This window comes from Pelodiscus sinensis, chromosome 6, assembly GCF_049634645.1.
Source record: "Pelodiscus sinensis isolate JC-2024 chromosome 6, ASM4963464v1, whole genome shotgun sequence".
NCBI classification, from domain to species: domain Eukaryota; kingdom Metazoa; phylum Chordata; order Testudines; family Trionychidae; genus Pelodiscus; species Pelodiscus sinensis.
The window spans coordinates 96,544,310-96,562,212 of NC_134716.1; the positions used below are offsets into that span (position 1 = coordinate 96,544,310).

A 17,903-nucleotide genomic window follows, 5' to 3' on the forward strand; every position below is an offset into this window, starting at 1 on the left:
AAGACTGGCATTGGGCAAGCAGGATGTTTTAATAATGGGCATGGAAATGGGCTGGACTTTGAAGTGGACTGTGAGTAATAGGGGGGAAGAGTGAGTGTGTGTGTGTGTGTGTGTGTGTGTGTGTATTTTGTTTTGTTAATAAAAATCATTTTTTAAGGTAATGATTTGTTTCTTATGGCCTGGGCAATTTCAGGAGATCTGTGTAGGGTTGCCTAGACTAAGAGGTCAGCTATCAGAAATTACAGTGTGTTTTTTTTGGTTTTGGTTTTAGTGATGTTATGTTATTTTTTTCAATCCCTCTTGGGGTTACTCCTCTGGAAGACGTTTGTGATTCTTCCTTGGTTTCAGAAGGAGTTTTTATACTTGAATGGTGACAGTCTCTTTCCCAGGGCCAAAGAATCTGTGACTTTGGGGAGTCTTTTTAAGCAAAAGCCTATAGAGGCAAGGTATTTTTAAGGTCTTTTGCAGGCTCCCATCTTCTGCACTCAGCATGTCAGAGTGGTGAACAGTCCTGCCATTTGTCTATTATTAGTTAAACCTATGACCTTCCCATATTTTCCCCTTCCATTAAATATGTATGGATTTTTGGATCACATTCTCACAAATATTAGTTTTTACTTGTCCAGGGTGAATACTTTCTACTCTATTTTAATCTGTAGATCTTTTTGGTCTCTTTTTTACCGTTTCCTTTTAATTGCAAATAATAGGAATAGTCTTCAAAGTTCACTAAAGCATTACCAGCTCTTAGATCTTTAAAGATTATTTTTAAATGAAATCTCCCTGAGCAGATCCTTTTGATACTTGAAACACACCTCTAGGCATCAAAGGAACTTAGATGTATCTGAAGTATGGCTAAAATAGTTAAACACAAGATATTGTACTTCATTCACACTAATCTAAATTGATTAAAAGACTTCATGAGACAGTCCATATATGTTTTATTACTAAAATAGAAATATCAGCCATTTTGCTTTTACCCATTCCATAACAAAAAGGTACTACATTTCTTTGGCAAAATCTGCTTGTGTTTCAGTTATTTCAGAAGTTAAGTGACCGGTTTCTCTTTCCCTTCTCTTCTCTCTCTCCCCCCTTTTCCCCCCCGCCTAGAGTGTTATTTTGCAAAGGATAAAAGATACATTTACTATGTTGTTGTTGCCAGTTTTGCTTTAAAATTAGTACTATACTTGCTGTTATCAAACATCTGGTACTTCCCCAATCTTCTAGAGTTCATCAGTTGAACAAACTTTTTCTACCAATTCACTTTCTCTGGATTTTTTTGTTTGTGTTTCAAATTTACCAAGTAATACTGCAACATAATTCTTATAAAAGTAAGGGATTACTAATATCCTAATTTGTCCCAAATGTGTTGCTTTATTTTTCACTAGCACGTGAGGCCCATTGTTGACTTGGCAAAGTCATTTTGTGTAGATTTATAGGAAAGTTCAAGAAATTAAATACAGTAATTCCTCATTTAACATAGTAGATACGTTTCAGAAAATGATCATGCTAAGTGAAAACGTGTTATGCGGAGTCAATTTTCCCATTGAAAATAATGGAAAAGGGGAGGGTTGCGTTTCAAGTGCACATGAGCTCGCAGCTCCAGCCTGCACTTGTTAGCAGCTGGGACCGGGGACATAAGGTTGAAGGAGAAAGGGACTGAGTTATAGCAGGGAGGGGAGGTGTTTGGCTCTGGATAAGGGAAGGGAAGGACAGGGGAGGGGGCTTGCAGCCGGCGGCTGGGTTTCCCCAGCTGGCTGGTCACTGGCAGCTGCGCGGGGCTTCCTCTGCCTCCTTACAAAGCGGTGGAGGTTTGCCGCTTGCTGCGCAGTTCCCCGGTTGACCCCCTTTGGCCAGATGCCTTGCATCCGGCCAGAGGCGGTCACCGGGGAACGGCGCTGCGAGCAGCAAACCTCTGCCACTTTGCAGGGAGGCAGGGGAAGCCTCGCGCTGCTGCCAGGCACCGGCCAGCCCTAGGGGAAATTGTGTTATCGTGGGAACGGGGTTGTGTTGTTTGAAAAATGTTCCCTTAAAAAAAAAAAAAAAAATTCTATCATGAAAACGTGTTAAGCAGGCACATGTTAAGTGAGGAATTACTGTATATATAATGGCATTTTTTATTAATATGCTTGCAAAAGGGAAGTAAAAACAAGTTTTAAATTTGTAGGATTTCAACTTTAAACATTATTCATTTTATTGAATAATTACCATACATAGTAAATTTGAATCAGAAATGTGCAAAGCTTCCATTACTCTTTCTAAAACTAATTTGAATTATTTTGTGATTTGTAACAGTAAAAATGTTCTTTGCACTAAAATGACAGTTGGCTCGATTTTAATTTTGTTAGCAAATATTTTTTATGAACTCTAATCATAATAGTCATGATTTTTTCCAATGAAACACAAAAATAATTATTTAAACCTCTCTCCCAGCATATTCTGGTGTGAAAAGCAGAGAATTCAGCTAACTTAAGTGGCAGGATTATTTATTCAAAATTTGGTATCTGTCAGTAACCGCAAAGGTATGACTTTATTTTGCACAAACAAATCCACAATCAAACTCTTCAAAATATATAGTTGATGTAGAAGTCAGATTTTTAAAGGAATTTGCTGTATAAATATGTTTGTATTTTCAGGCAGTGAAATAACTGACTTTGCAGATAACAACTTCAAAATATTATTCCACTAAAATGTTTGAGCATGGTTTTTGTAGCATTACAATATGTTGTCCATTAACATATTGCTGTTCCTAACTGAATATAATGTACTCTTTATTGTGTCTGTTTATAGTGCCTGCAAAAGGACCCACTGTTCAGACAAAAAAAGTAGGAAAAGCTGAAGCAGTTTTAACATGGAAGCCTCTTAGAGTGGATGAGCAAAATGGGTTTATTAGATATTACACTATATTATACAGAACTATCGGTGGAAATGAAACAGGTAACAAAGGCCAGATAATATCAATTTTATTATTATTTTTTATTATTTCTTTGAATATTAATTTTCTGAAGTATTGGGTTACTGACTACTGCACAAAGCAAGATAGAGAATTATGTGCATCTAGGAGCTGTCTCATCAGATCAAACTGTAAGTGTTTATTTTGTTGAGATTTTTTTAAAGAGGAATCTTTAAAGTTTTTGAGAGAGAGAGAGTAGTTGTCTCTGCATTTGAACCCCTGTAGCTTAGTTACAGTTGAGACCAGAAGTGTCCCTGATAAAAGCACTAAATATTTGGTTGAGAACATGTAATACAATGAGACTTAAGGAGCTCAATTTATTTAGCTTACCAAAGAAAAGATTGAGAGCTGACTTGATCCTTGTCTTGTCTACATGGAGAAGACCTCTGGTATTAGAGAGCTATGCTATCCATCAGATAAAAGGTAGAAAAGGGGAAACTAGACAAATTCAAAGTGAAAATAAGGCGCACGCATCACAATAAGGATAATTAACCTTGGAACAATAGTACTCGCTCCACTGAAGCCAGGCTGTGCACCCATGTCCAGCAGGTGCAGCCAGCTCCAGAGTGGGACCTGTACACTCCCTGTGGTTTCCCCTGTTAGAATCATAAAATCCTACGGCCGAAAGAGACCTCAGGAGATCTCCAAGTTCTGCCCCCTACCCAAAGCAGGACCAGTCCCGACTAAATCATTCAAGCCAGGGATTTGTGAAGCCAGAACTTAAAAACCTCTAGGGATGGAGATTCCACCCCCACCCTAGGTAACCCATTCTAGTGCTTCACCACCCTCCTAGTGAAATAATTTTTCCTAATATCCAACCTAGACCTCCCCCATTGTACCTTGAGACCATTGCTCCTTGTTCTGCCATTCATCATTACTGAGAACAGCCTCTCTCCATCCTCTTTGGAACTTCCCTTCAAGAACTTGAAGGCTGCTATCAAATAATACCCCTTCCCTCCGCCAAGTCCTAGTCCCGCAGCTTCTGCCAAGTGCTGCAGCTGGGACCGCACACCCCTGCCTGGTGGTCACAGACAGGGTCATGTGCCCCCTTTGTGTCTATTTTCAATATTACAGCTATGAAAGTGTGTAACTTCCCATTAAATTGTTTCTTGGATGCTTTGTTCCCATACATACATATGTAGTATGGTTTAGAATAACGTGTATATTTAAGAGGTTGTTCCAAATAACTGTATAGATCTTTCTCTTATAGCTGTGAATGTGGACCCTTCCAAAACAGACTATACCCTCTCCTCCTTATCTAGTGACACTTTATACATGGTGAAGATGAAGGCATATACAGATGAAGGAGGTACAAGTGGTCCTGAATTCACATTTACTACACAAAGGTTTGGTAAGCAGAAACAATGTATAGAGACTAATTGTAAAAAGTGTGTGTCATGTGGGTGCTTAATTTGTGCACACAATTCATTGTTTTCTTCTAGTTAAAGCCTATGGCCCCAAACCAATATAGCTCCTTTGTGCAATGAGCTCTGCAGATATTTAGTAAGGGACATTGTTCCCTAAATGTTCTGTGTTCATAATTTAAAATAATAACAACTGGGGTGCTGAGAAGGGAAGAAGATCCCATAAGAGAATGCAAGTATTTTTTTCCATGGATTAGCTGTGTGTACAGTTTTTGTAGGTATAGCATACTTTTATATTGCAGACAGATGGTTAGATCTGTGATGTTTTCCCTTCCCTTTATGAAATCGACTTATGAATATAAATATGCATTACTCAGAGATTATTTGGACAAAATACCTAATGTTACCTATCATTCTTCTTCGGATGATGTCCCTGTAGGTGCTTCACTTCAGGTGTAGGGATGTGCCAGAGCTATGGAGCGGCTACACCTGGTGTGGAGCACCCATGGGGACACACACCTCGAACAGTCGTTACTGCACAAGGTGAGTAACTCCCTTTATTTTAATGTTACACTCTGCTGGATATGTGTACCCTATTTTGGTCTCATAGACTCATAGACTTTAAGGTCAGAAGGGACCATTATGATCATCTAGTCTGATCCCCTGCACAATGCAGGCCACAGAATCTCACCCACCCCTCTTAGAATAATCCTCTCACCTATGTCTCAGATATTGAAGCCTTCAAATACTTTGAAGGCCCCAAGATGCAGAGAATCCTCCAGTTGTGATCTGTGCCCCATGCTACAGAGGAAGGCGAAAAACCTCCAGGGTCTCTGCCAGTCTACCCTGGAGGAAAATTCCTTCCCGACCCCAAATATGGCAATCAGCTAAACCCTGAGCATGTGGGCAAGACTCACCAGCCAGACACCCAGAAAGTTCTCTATAGTAACTCCTGTCATCCCTCCATTGACCTATTTCCCACTGATAATGAATGGTCAATTAGTTACCAAGATCATGTTCTCAAACCATCCCCTTATCATAGAACTGGAAGAGACCTCAGAAGGTCATCAAGTCCAGCCCCCTGCTCTAGGCAGGACCAATCCCATCTAAATCAACCCAGCCAGGGCTTTGTCAAGCCGGGACTTAAACACCTGTAGGGATGGAGACTCCACTACTTCTCTAGGTAACCCATTCCAGTGCTTCACCACCATCCTAGTGAAATAGTTTTTCCTAATATCCAACCTGGGCCTCTCCCACCACAACTTGAGACCATTGCTCCTTGTTCTGCCATCTGTCACTACTGAGAACAGCCTCTCTCCATCCTCTTTGGAACCTCCCTTCAGGAAGTTGAAGGCTGCTATCAAATCCCCTCACTCTTCGCTTCTCCAGACTAAACAGACCCAACTCCCTCAGCCTCTCCTCATAGGTCATATGATCCAGCCCCCTAATCATTTTGGTTGCCCTCCGCTGGACCCTCTCCAATGCGTCCATGTATCATTCTTGTATGAGAAGTTAGAGAAATGAATTATAACAGTGTTTATAATTTAAAATGTGCTAATGAGAGCCATTATTGGTGCTCTAGAAGTCTTAAAGACAGGGTAATCAACTTAATGACTTGTAAACAGCCTTGTTTTCCTACAAGTGCAAAGGTAATTCAACTAGTAAGTCATGTTACCATACCACCTGGTACTGGAATTCCATTTTGATCAGGTAATTTTCCAGAGATGGGGGAATGGAGAACAAAAGATTCCCACCTAACGGGAAAGTCTATCCCCACCTAAGGCAGAGGTGGGGAATCCTTTTTGAATCTCGGGGGCTGTTGACCCACTGAAAAATCAGTCAGGGGCGGCACACAAGTGAGAAACAAAAAAAAAAAACCAACCAAATCCTCACTCGTATGGCTCCTGACTGAGAAGGAGAAAGACCCTCCCCACATTCCCTTCGCATACCAGAGTCTAAGGGGCCCAGGCTATTAGGTTGTGTGCTCCAGACAGTTGGGGAGGGAGGGGAGGCTTAAGCCCCAACACAGGTTCCCCAATGTTGGAAGGGAGACCCAAGCCTCGGGGGCTGGATCTGTGATAAGGAAAAGCCCCACCTCTGTAGTAAGGAAAAGTTATCAGGTCTTTGTCTTCGACTGACTTGAAAACAGAGAGAACTCTAGGCCCAAGTTAGAGTAAAACATCATCTTTGACTTGAAGACTTGCCTGAAATAAGAACAGCTCTTTAGGGTAAGAATCTGCATGCAGTGTGTTTTTTAGTGTAGTAGAACTAGCTGCGTTTACTTTTCATTTTAGTAACTTAGTAACTTAGGGTATGTCTACACTTGCACCTTCTTTCAATAGAGGGATGCAAATGAAGACATTCGAAATTGTAAATGAAGCCGGGATTTAAATATCCCACGCTTTGTTTGCATAATTGCATTATGGTGCTATTTCGAAATACAAGACTCGGTGTAGATGCAGTTATTTCAGGAGAACGCCCTTCTTCTGAAATAACCGTTAAACCTCATTTTATGAGGAATAAGGGTTATTTTGGAAGATGGGTGTTCTCCCAAAATAACCGCATCTATACCGCGTATTGTATTTTGAAATAGCGCTATTTCAAAATAGCGCCATAACGCGATTATGCAAATGAAGCATGGGATATTCAAATCCCGGCTTCATTTGCAATTTCAAATGTCTTCATTTGCATCCCTCTATTGAAAGAGGGTGCAAGTGTAGACATACCCTTACTTTGATCTGTCTGTTTCCACTTACAACACTTAAAAATCCTACTATTTGTACTTGATAGTAAACAAAAGTGTTTTTATTAAGCCCAGAGTAAATAATTGTTAACTGGGGATGGGAGACACAATCAATATGCATATCTCTCTTTCATTAATAAAAGAGGCTTACCTGATAAGCTTTTAGGTCTAGTTTACATTACAGTGGACAATCAAATTAAGATATGCAACTCCAACTATGTTAATTACGTAGCTGAAGTCGACGTATCTTAAATTAAGTTTCCACGCCGTCCACACAACAGGAGGTGGATGGGAGCAAATGCTCTCGTTAGCTTCTCCTACTCCTCATGATGAGCAGGAATACCGGTGTTGACGGTGGTGCCCTCGTAGTTCAATTTAGTGGGTCTTCCCTAGACACCCTAAATCAAACCCTGGGAGATCGAGCATGGCAGCGTCCATCTTCTGCGTAGTGTAGACATGGCTTCAGTGTGTAAAACTTTTACACACAGAGTCAGATTTATTTGGGGTTGTAATCCCTTTGGGGGTCGGTTTCCGGGGTACTGTGCCCTAGAATTGCATCCTCCCAGAGCTGAAGTGGTTCAGTGTCTGCATTGCTCTTTTAGGGGAAAGTTACTTCCAGCTCTGTGCCTTACCTGGGGGAGACCACAGAATCTGGCCCAGCAGGACGGGGTAGTTGGGAACCTCAGAGTGCAAGAAAATGAGTGTCAATAGCATGATCAGCACAGCAGGGAACAATCCCAAAGGGTCTTCTGTGACCACACCCATCACAGGATCCATGTCTTAAGTCAAGTTATGCTTTTTTAGGTGCTTTAAATATGTTATGAACTCTTCTAAATGTCAATTGGAGATTCTTCCCATATATATATCAGAGCAATATATCCCTGTGAAGTGAGTCTATCTCCCTATAATGAGAAGGTGCTAAAAGTGAGACTTTTGTTACCCCCTACTCATGTAAGTTCATAGTTTTTGTAATGCGTGCACTGATAATACAATAAAGGAAGGCTAAAAGAATTGGGTTTGTTTAGTTTAGAAAAGAGGAGACTGAAGGGAGGACATGATAGCAGTTTTCAGGTATCTAAAAGGGTGTCATAAGTAGGAGGGAGAAAATTTGTTCATCTTGGCCTCTAAGGATAGAACAAGAAGCAATGGGCTTAAATTACAGCAAGGAAGGTTTAGGTTAGACATTAGAAAAAAGTTTGTAACTGTCAGGGTAGTCAAACACTGGAATAAATTGCCCAGGGAGGTTGGGGAATCCCCATCTCTGGAGATATTTAAGAGTACGTTAGATAAATGTCTTTCAGGGATGGTCTAGACAGTACTGGGTCCTGCCATGAGGGCAGGGGACTGGACTCGATGACCTCTCAAGGTTCTTTCCGGTCCTAGTATTCTATGATTCTATGAATAAGCAAAATTAGCTAAGAATTTTTACTGTAAAAATACTCAGACTTTAAAGATAATGAAACAGATCATGGTTCAGTTCAATTCTAGTAGGGCAGAGCTTCCCACAATTGTCTTATTGGATACCCTCTTCCAGATCTAACAGCTGCCCGAGTATCTGTGTCCATCTCATCACTGATACTTTGTGTGTTCATGAAAATACCTGCCATCTCTTCACTATTACATACAGATGTAGTGTGACACACACAGTTAAAAACAACCCTCTCAGTACTGAGCTAAGTTAGACTGGAGAGTTGCTGGGCAACTGAATCTGTGCTCTACAGTGGCTGCAGGGGAACAAAACCCCAGAGCTTTTATAGCTTCATCTGGTAGTCTGTTATGAAAAGGTAGTAAAATAATTGGGGCTGCCAGCTAACTGTTGGTAATACGTGATTAATGCACAGCCTAATTTGTTTGTTAATATTATAACACATGTTAATTGCAACCCCTCTGGGCAGGAGCACAGCATCTACTGCACCAGAGCCTGATCAGGCACAGTAAGGCAAGCTGTTACTGGAGGGAAGGTAGAAAAGAAGAGGCTAGAAAATGAAATAGTCCCAATCCTGGCTCCAGTGAAAAAGAAGACATCTTGATACCCCCACCCCCAACCCCAAGTGACCATATTTCTTAAAGTAAAACAGCTGGGGGGGGGAGGTTGCCAGAGCCATCCACCCTCTCCCAAGTGCCCTTCCTATGTCTCCTGGCACGTAGCATAGGTTGAAGCTGAGTCTTCCCCTCTGAACTTCCCACTTCCTGCCCCAGCCCTGTGCCAGCTAGGGATGACTCCCTCTCCCGCCCCCCATGTCTCCCCCTCACCCCCCCAGTCCCAGGCTGGGGTGCTGACTGCACTCCTGAGCCCTGTGCTGCTTGCATTTGGGGGCGCTAAGCCTTTCTCCCTGAATTCCACACTATCCATTGCAAAGTCTTCCCCGCCTACCATCACTGTTCCCTGTAAGCTGTGTGCTTGTGCAGGTGTTCAGGAGAGATTCAAAAGCTGCCCAGCTCATTAGCAGAGTGCCTACAGCTAGGGGTTTTTTTTCCCCTACTGGTGATTCACATTGGCACATGCCTCAGTGCAAGTAAACAAATTATTATGCACATGGATGGAAAAGATTAGAGGGAATATTACCTACCAGCCCTGTGCTGCCTGCAGCTGGGGTTGGGGCTGACCTCCCTCACCCCACTCCATACCACCTGCAGCTGGGGCTGCAACTAAACTCCACATCTCCCCCAGCTGAGGCTGTACGTTCTGCTTTCGTGATAAAGAGATTGCACTACAGTATTTCAATGAGGTGAACTGAAGTTTCTTTTTTACAGTGCAGATGTTTGTAATGAAACATAAATGTGAAGTTAGCATTGAACACTTGGTATTCTGCATTGTAATTGAAATCAATATTTATGAAGATGTAGAAAATCTCCAAAATATTTAAATAAATGGTATTTTCAAACTGCTTAACAGCACAATTAATCTCAATTTTTAATTGCTTGGCAGTCCTAAAAATAATTAATAAGTAAAACCTGCCATTATATTGTTTCTACCATGTACTCCCCAGAGATGTCACATGTACCCCTGGGTCTGTGAGTACCACCTTTTGGGAACCCCTGATGTATGGTAAAATCTTGTAAGTTTTATGACTCACAAAAAGCCAGCACTACTTGTTTTTGTGTTTCTCTCCCTCCTCCCCCCCCCCCCCCCCTTTGGAATGATTGTCAGGGAAAGCTCTGCAGAGCTTTTTTTTTTTTTTTTTTTTCCAGAAAACTAGAGTTCTTCCTTTTTTCTCTTTTAGGAAAAGGAGAAATTGAAGCCATAGTTGTACCTGTGTGTCTGGCATTCCTATTAACCATCCTTCTGGGAGTATTGTTTTGCTTTAACAAACGGGACTTGTAAGTAAACGTAGCATGTATTTCTATTACATTTTACTATATCTGAAAATTACTATAATGTTTCACTGCAATGTATGTCTCATGATCCTGATTCTCATCTCTCACTGATTTATATCTGTGAGTAACTCCTTAAGTGAATCTATTAAAGAGGTTTGGGAGAAGGACGGAAATTGGATTCATGTTCCTCTTAAAGATCTGGAGGCTTTTTTGTAACAAAATAATTCCAAGAGCTCTTTTTAAAAAGTGTGTTCAAACATAATTAAATGTTTTAATAAAAACATTTAGGAGTCCTGTGGAACCTTAAGACTAAGGGCACGAAATAACTAAATTGGACTTAACTCCCGATTTTACAAAATTGAAATAGCGTGTCCCCAAGTCTCAAAATTTGTCCAAGACAGGCTCCATTAATGTGGATGCGCTATTTCGACTTAGAGCCTCATGAAGCCTAAGGGAAGTAATTCATTCAAATTACTGTAGAGAGTAGTTATTTCAAAATAGCAGCACCTCAGCATCCATACTACCGCTATTTCAAAATATCTATTTTGAAATTAGCATTATTCCCTGAGGAAAAGCAGTATAGATTTTTAAATAAGTGGCTCCTTATTTCAAAATAACGGACTTGGTAGTGTGGACGTTTCACTTATAAATTCGTCCTAAGTGGGGAAAGGGGCATTTCAAAATAAAACCCTAGTGTAGACCAAGGCTAACATTTATTTGGGCATCAGCTTTGATGGATAAAACCCACTTTGTCAGATTCATGCATCTAACAAAGTGGTTTTTACCCATGAAAGCTTATGCCCAAATAAATTGGTTAATCTTTATGGTGCCATAGGACTCCTTAGCATTTTTGCAGATATAGAGTAATACAGCTACCCTTTTGAGACTTGAATGTTTTTAGGAAATTCTTGCTTTTCTTTGCTGGTTTTTGATTTTCAGTACAAACTGAACATTTTGATCATTTCTGTTTTATATAGTTAATACACCATTAAGGAATTCTTGCACTTCATCTAAAATCTATTTTTCATAGATTGTGTGGGTATGTCTACACAGCAAAGTTATTTCGAAATAACAACATTTCAAAATATGTAAACCTCATTCTTCGAGGAATAGCACCTATTTCGGAATAGCTATTTTGGAATAGGTGTTGTGTAGACAGTGAATAGGGTCTATTTTGAAATAGGAGCCTCCATCCCTTCCCAGGGTGCCGTGCTGGCCACTCTGGCACATACCAGGAAAACTCTTCTTCTCCCACCACGCCTCTTCCCCAGAGCTCTTAAAGGTCTAGAGCAGGGGTGGCCAACCCATTCTGGGCAAAGAACCAAGATAGCAGTGGATCCAGTATGAAGAGCCGGGGCAAAGTTGTTGGGGGGGAAAGAAAAAAAAAAAAAAAGACTCCCTCTTTTGCCCCTTTAAAGGGAGCCCCCAGTCGTGTTTGGTCAAGCAAAAAAAAAAAAAAACCCCAAAAAAAACCCTCTTTCCCTCTCTTTAAGAAAACACATTTAAACGCTTTTTGGCCACAGCAGGCTCCCAACGCCATCTTTAATTCTCATCTTTCATGGTCGCGCCAGATGGCTCCCCTGCCAAAGTCAGCACAGGGAGCTGGAAGGAGAGGGCCATTTTTGGGGGTGCAGGGGCGGCTTATGAGCCGCACCTGGGGGAGCAGGGGACGAGCTGAATGTGACTCATGAGCCTCAGGTTGGTCATGGCTGGTCTAGAGTCTGTCTGGAGCCTAGCACCAGGCCTGCCAGCCCTGAGCCACTCTGCTGCAGCCCTGACTCAGTGGCACCAAAGAGAGCCAGCCAGCCGGTACCAGCCAGCCCTCCACTGCTCCCCAGGAGCAGTCCTCCAGCTCCCAAGAGCCTGCCGGGGGCCAAAAGAGACGGGTGCCTTCCTGGTCTAGTGTGGAGGTGATGGACCATATTGAAGTTTGGGGGGATGCCACCAAGCTCCATGATCTCTGCACCAGACACAGGAACACGGCCGTATGGCTGCCAGCATGGCTGACAGAGGCCACATCTGCACCCAGGAACAGGTGCGGATGAAGATTAAAGAACTGCAGCAGGCCTGTGGCAGGGCCAGAGATGGCAGCTCCCAACCAGGAGCAGACACAGACAGCTGCACCTACTTCGATGCCCTGGACTGCATCCTGGGGGGCGGGACAGTCAGTTCCTCGCAGGTTGTCATCAAATCCGGGGTGAAGCCAGCCGATGTCGTCTTCCCTGAGGGCCCTGATGATGGCACGGGGGAGGAAGAGGAGGAGGGCCAGGAGCCAGAGGAGGCCAGCATCACCGTCCAGCTGAGCCACAACCCCCGAGCCATCCCTGCGGACCTGTCCCAGGTGTCATCCGAGGCCATGAACATCATGTGAGTCCCAGCACTGTCCCCTTATGCAGGGGGGAGAGGGGACCAGGGACTGCGCACATTGCCCCAGCTGGCTGCCACACAGGAGCCTTGGCCTGTTAGCCACAAGGGTGTGTGGAGAGATATCACATGCTCCTGACCCCGGGGTGGGATACGGCAGGACAAGCCCCCTCTACAAGGAGGCAGGGGACATCCCCTCCTCCCCCCGTTCCCCCACACACACATGCTGATTCAGGGGCATGGGCGCACTCTTGGGGCAGCTCTCACTACTGGGGATAGCAGGGCCCCCTGGACATACCAAACATGGCTTGTGTTCAAGCACATCAACTGTCGTCCTCACCTTGCAGAGGGGGGCTGGACTTCAGGCACTATATCCTCAGGGATGACTGACCATTTGTCCTTGTTCTCCACAGCCGGACCAGCTGCTAATGGAGAGTACACCACACCACCCAGAACATCCTCCCGCACCCGAGGGCTCCGCAGGCCCACCCGGCCAATGGACAAATACCAGCGGCAGCATCTGGGGACGCTGTGAGTCCTACATCGCCCACTGGGTCGAAGAAGACCTGCAGCTCTAGCAGCAGAGCTGGGGGGAGCAGCTTACCCAGGGCCACTATATCTGCGCCCATCTGCAGACCGTGGTGCAGAGCATGCTGCCTCCTCCCACTTCCGCCTCTGCTGCCCCTCCCAGCGATCGCGCCTCCTCCCACTCCCTTTCCTTCTCCTGATTCTCCCTCCATGTCCTCCACACACTCCCGGGGATGCTGAGGCCCCTGCATCCGTGGTGCTGGGAGCCAACGGCCCTGGTGCCGCTCCGACCCTGAGCCTCTCTTCCCCCTTCCAGCTCCCTCCTCCCAAGTTTTCCCCTCCCACAGGCCTCCCACCCTCTTTCCTCCCCTCTCCTGCCTTCTTTCTCTCTTCCCCTTCCCTCCCCTCCCCCCCGCCAGTTTTGTTGAATAAACAGAGTTTGGTTTAATCAACACACGTATTTATTTCCCATCAGGAAGAAGGGGTTAGGGAGGGATAAGTGGAGGGATGTGAGGGAGGAATGAAGCACAAGCCTCCAGTGGGGCCAACCAGGGAACACGGTTACTGCTCCTCTGGGTAGAAGCTCTCCCTCAGGGCCTCCTGGATGCAGACAGTCCCCCAATGAGCCTCCTGGCTAGCAGCCATGTGGGGCTGCGCATACAAGCTGGCCCAGTGCTCCGCCTCTGCCACCCAGCCTGGCAAGAAGACCTCCCCTTTCCACTCACACACATTGTGCAGCACGCTGCCACCACATGCGGAATATTCCACTGCGCAAGATCCAGGCAGGTGAGGAGGCACCCAAACTGTGTCTTCAGCCACCCGAAGGCACCCTCGACCATCATGTGGGCTCTGTTGAGCCTGGCATTAAAGGCATGTCGGGAAAGATTGAGGTGTCCCGTGTAGGGCTTCATGAGCCAGGACTGTAGGGGATAAGTCGCATCCCCCACTAGGCAGAATGGCATGTCCACATCCCTGATCCTGAAGTGGCTGTCGGGAAAGAAGGTCCCAGCATGCAACCTCTGGCACATGGAGGAGTTGCAGTACAGGCGTGCATCGTGTGCTTTGCCCGACTAATCAACATTAATGTCCAGAAAGTGGCCTTAGTGGTCAGTCACAGCCTGCAGGATAACCAAGAAGTTTCTCTTCTGGTTTATAAACATGGAAGCCTGGTGTTCCGGGGCACAGATGGGGATATGTGTCCCATCAATGGCTCTCCCGCAGTTTGGGAAGCTTAGGGTGCCAGACCCCTTGATGACTGCATCGACACCGGCGAGGCAGATGACTCTGCAGAGCAGGACTCTGTTGATGGCCTTGATCACCTGCAGAGGGACACAGAAAACAGAGTCACTGGGGTGCCAGGGCTCCTGAGAGCGCCCCCCTCCCTGCCATTGCTCCCCTCCCCCACGCCTCAGCAGCAACCCCCCCCCCCCCTGTAATCCTGGCCACTGCAGGCAGACTATAGTGTGGCCGGGAGAGAACAAACTCTCCCAGGGAAGGGACTTGTGCCACCTCCACCACCCCCCTTTTCCTAGGACAACCCATTCCCTCCTTCTACACACACCTCGGCACAGTCGCCGGAGATTGCCATACCTGCATGAGCATGATATTGACAGTGGATCCTCCCCGCACCGAACTGGTTCCCCACGGATCAGTAGCTGTCCAGGATGGAGCGCTTCCAGTGGGCAATGGCAACACACTTCTGGAGGGGAATGGCGGGCCTCATATTTGTGTCCTGTCACCTCCGTGCCAGAGCGAGCCACTCGCAGAGCTCCAGGAAGGAGTCCTTCTTCATCCTGAAGTTCTGGATCCATTCTTGGTCTCCCCAGTGCTCGAGGACTATGTGGTTCCACCATTCGGTACTGGTGTCCAGACGCCAGATGCAGCGGAGCACGTCAGTGTCCAGAAGGGTCTGGAAGAAGGCCTGTGGGTTGGGTTGCTGCAGATCCTGAGGCAGCCAGAAGAAAGTGCTGCCAGACTGCAGCTCTTGGACATGTTGCTGCAAGAGTGCCCATGGGCAGCTCTAGCTCCATGTTACAGAGCGCTGTGGTGTCCTGAGTGAGGGCAACCAGAGCACGCAGAGGAAAAAATGCTTTGCTGTCCCTCAGCGAGGTAGGCAAGCAAGTAGGGAAATCTAGAACCGGCTGTCCTAGGCGTCCCTTTAAGCTCGAGCCTCAGATAGCCTCAAGCAGCAGCCACACAAGGTAACTACTGACCTGATACCCTGCCAGAACTGGTTCTGGCCGGCCTACGTGCAATTCAGCATCCAATCAGTGTGAGCGCACTATTTCAAAATAGCAAAACACTATTTTGAAATGCATTTTGTGTGTAGATGCATTCTTTCAAAATAACGCTATAATGTAAACATACCCTGTGATAAAATAGGTTAAGTATGTAAACCAGCTTTTTTTTTTTTTTTTGACGGAAGAGAAGCAAAGACCACCACACCACTGGAACATGTTCCACATCTCTCATTCTTGCAGATTTTCTGTCTTGACTCATATCTCTCTCAAAAACTCTGCTCCAGTCAGTCAATAGCAGCTTGCAAAGATGCTGACTTCTGAGTTCCTACAGGTCACTCAGCCCTCTCTTCACCCTGTTCCCACTTCTCCCATTAGCCCACCCTTCTTCTTGCCCCGTTCTGTCCCTTTCCCCAAGTGCACCCTACCTTCTTTCCGCCTCTTCCTGACCTCTCCCTCACTGAACAGCTAATCCTCAGTGGGCAGGAAGCACTGGGGAGAAGGATGAAGGCCAACCATTGGGTGCTGAGCATCCACTTTTTTTCACAGGTAGTCCAGCATCACAGCATCCACGGAGTCAGCACTTATGGCTACTGGCCTTTGGCTGGGGAAAAGTAAAGACTATCCCTATGTCTGGTCACTTGGCTAAAGAGTATTTTTCGTAATGGGATTTACCAATCTACCTATACTTGTCCCCCTTAGGGCAGTTTCTTTATGAGCCATAGCTGAAGGACAATCTGGCAGTGCCTATTAATTAAACGGTTTACTGGTCAGGACATATTCTCTTCCCCTTCTTTAGCAAAGAGGTTTAAACAGCTGGGAGTGAGGTGGGTATATTACTCACATTGTATTTGATAACAGTTTTAATATTTGGGGACTTTTACAAATTACAGGGGTTTATAACTGGTTATGTTTAAGGAGCTTGTCATTATTTCCTCAATAAAAATATTATGAACTAGTTTCAGTTGGATTGTCTTTAAAATTGTTTGCATTTTTTCTATTTATATTTTTAATTGCAAAGCCTTTCTAGACGTATGTGGCACTCCTTTCCATGGTATCTGATGAAAGTGCCAAAAATTTATTTTTTTTCTGGTAAATTGGGTAATGCTCACCCAGTAAGATTTAACTGTCACTTTGTGCCTTCAAAATGCTATAGATTTATTTTATTACCTCTCCCACCCACCCCCAGTGTTCATCTTATTTTATGCGGATGGGGAAGTCCCCCAATAAAAATGTCTAAGCTATATAGAGCCTATCTTATCTAGCTGTAGTAAAATGAAGTAGCAGTGAGCATGAAGTGTTCTAGATACAATTTTGCAAATTAGCACAGTAGACTTCAAATGTGACAGGACAAAATCAACATCTGTAACATTTCTATCATATATTAAAGAGACTAGTAATTGTATGATAAGAGAATAAAGCATAGCTGTAAGCATGTTTGCAAATTTTAGAGGTTCAAAAATATATTTTCCATTTTTTTTATCCTCCTATAGAATTAAAAAGCATATCTGGCCTAATGTTCCTGATCCTTCCAAAAGTAACATTGCTCAGTGGTCCCCTCAAACTCCAACTAAGGTAAGATTGAATCTTTATGATAGTACATAAAATATTTTAAGAATAAACTGACCAGTAGGAGCCTTTTAAATTGATATTGAAAAAGACCTTAGCTTTCCAACATGTTTATCCTAAAGTATAAGAGGAAAATTTTATCTGAGTATCATCAGTGTATTCAGCATTAGGCAGCAATGGTCCCTGTTACAAGGAACTAACAGAATCTAATTTGGGTTGTCAATATGTGTCTAGTTTAACATTTTCTAGGTTTAAGATAGACTGTGTGATTTTTCTTTGATTTACCTCAGTTGTGTTAATCATAAGTAACTAAGGGTATGTTTACATTTACCTCAGATCGAATCTAACGATTGATCCACCAGGGATCAATTTATTGGGCCTTGTGAAGGCCCCTAAATCAATCACTGATTGTGCTCCATCAACTCCGGTACTCTACCAGAATGAGAACAATGAGGTAAATCAGTGGGAGAGTTTTTCCCATTGACCCATTTCAGTGTAGTCACGGGTCACAATAACACTGACTCCAACCATGTTAACATAGCTGGAGCTATGTAACTTAGGACAACTTAACCCCAAATTATAGATCTGCCTACAGTAAAATCAATGGAATTGTTAAGTTTAGAATCCGTTTTTTTGGAGCAGTTTATATATATATATAAAAAAAAAATGAAACACAAATACAGAGAGGGGGGGTTACAACAGATACTCACAGCTGCATCTTGAGTGCACAATACAACAAGTGGTGTGCTGCACAATAGTAGAGGAGAGGACATGCTAATCAAGGAACCAGAAAATTGCTGAGAGATATTTAATATGCCTATAGATGTGAT

General features: G+C 44.2%; 1 protein-coding gene across 2 annotated transcripts in view; it reads left to right on the forward strand.

Annotated features, from left to right (window-relative positions):
- The window catches only part of IL6ST (interleukin 6 cytokine family signal transducer), an 88,917-nt gene that overhangs the window by 50,608 nt on the left and 20,406 nt on the right, over nucleotides 1-17,903 (forward strand). For both annotated transcript variants that reach the window (XM_006139561.4, XM_006139563.4), the window contains exons 12-15: nucleotides 2,788-2,934; nucleotides 4,161-4,301; nucleotides 10,282-10,378; nucleotides 16,998-17,079. In XM_006139561.4, the coding sequence (XP_006139623.1) occupies nucleotides 2,788-2,934; nucleotides 4,161-4,301; nucleotides 10,282-10,378; nucleotides 16,998-17,079 (467 nt within the window). The remainder of the gene's footprint in view (nucleotides 1-2,787; nucleotides 2,935-4,160; nucleotides 4,302-10,281; nucleotides 10,379-16,997; nucleotides 17,080-17,903) is intronic.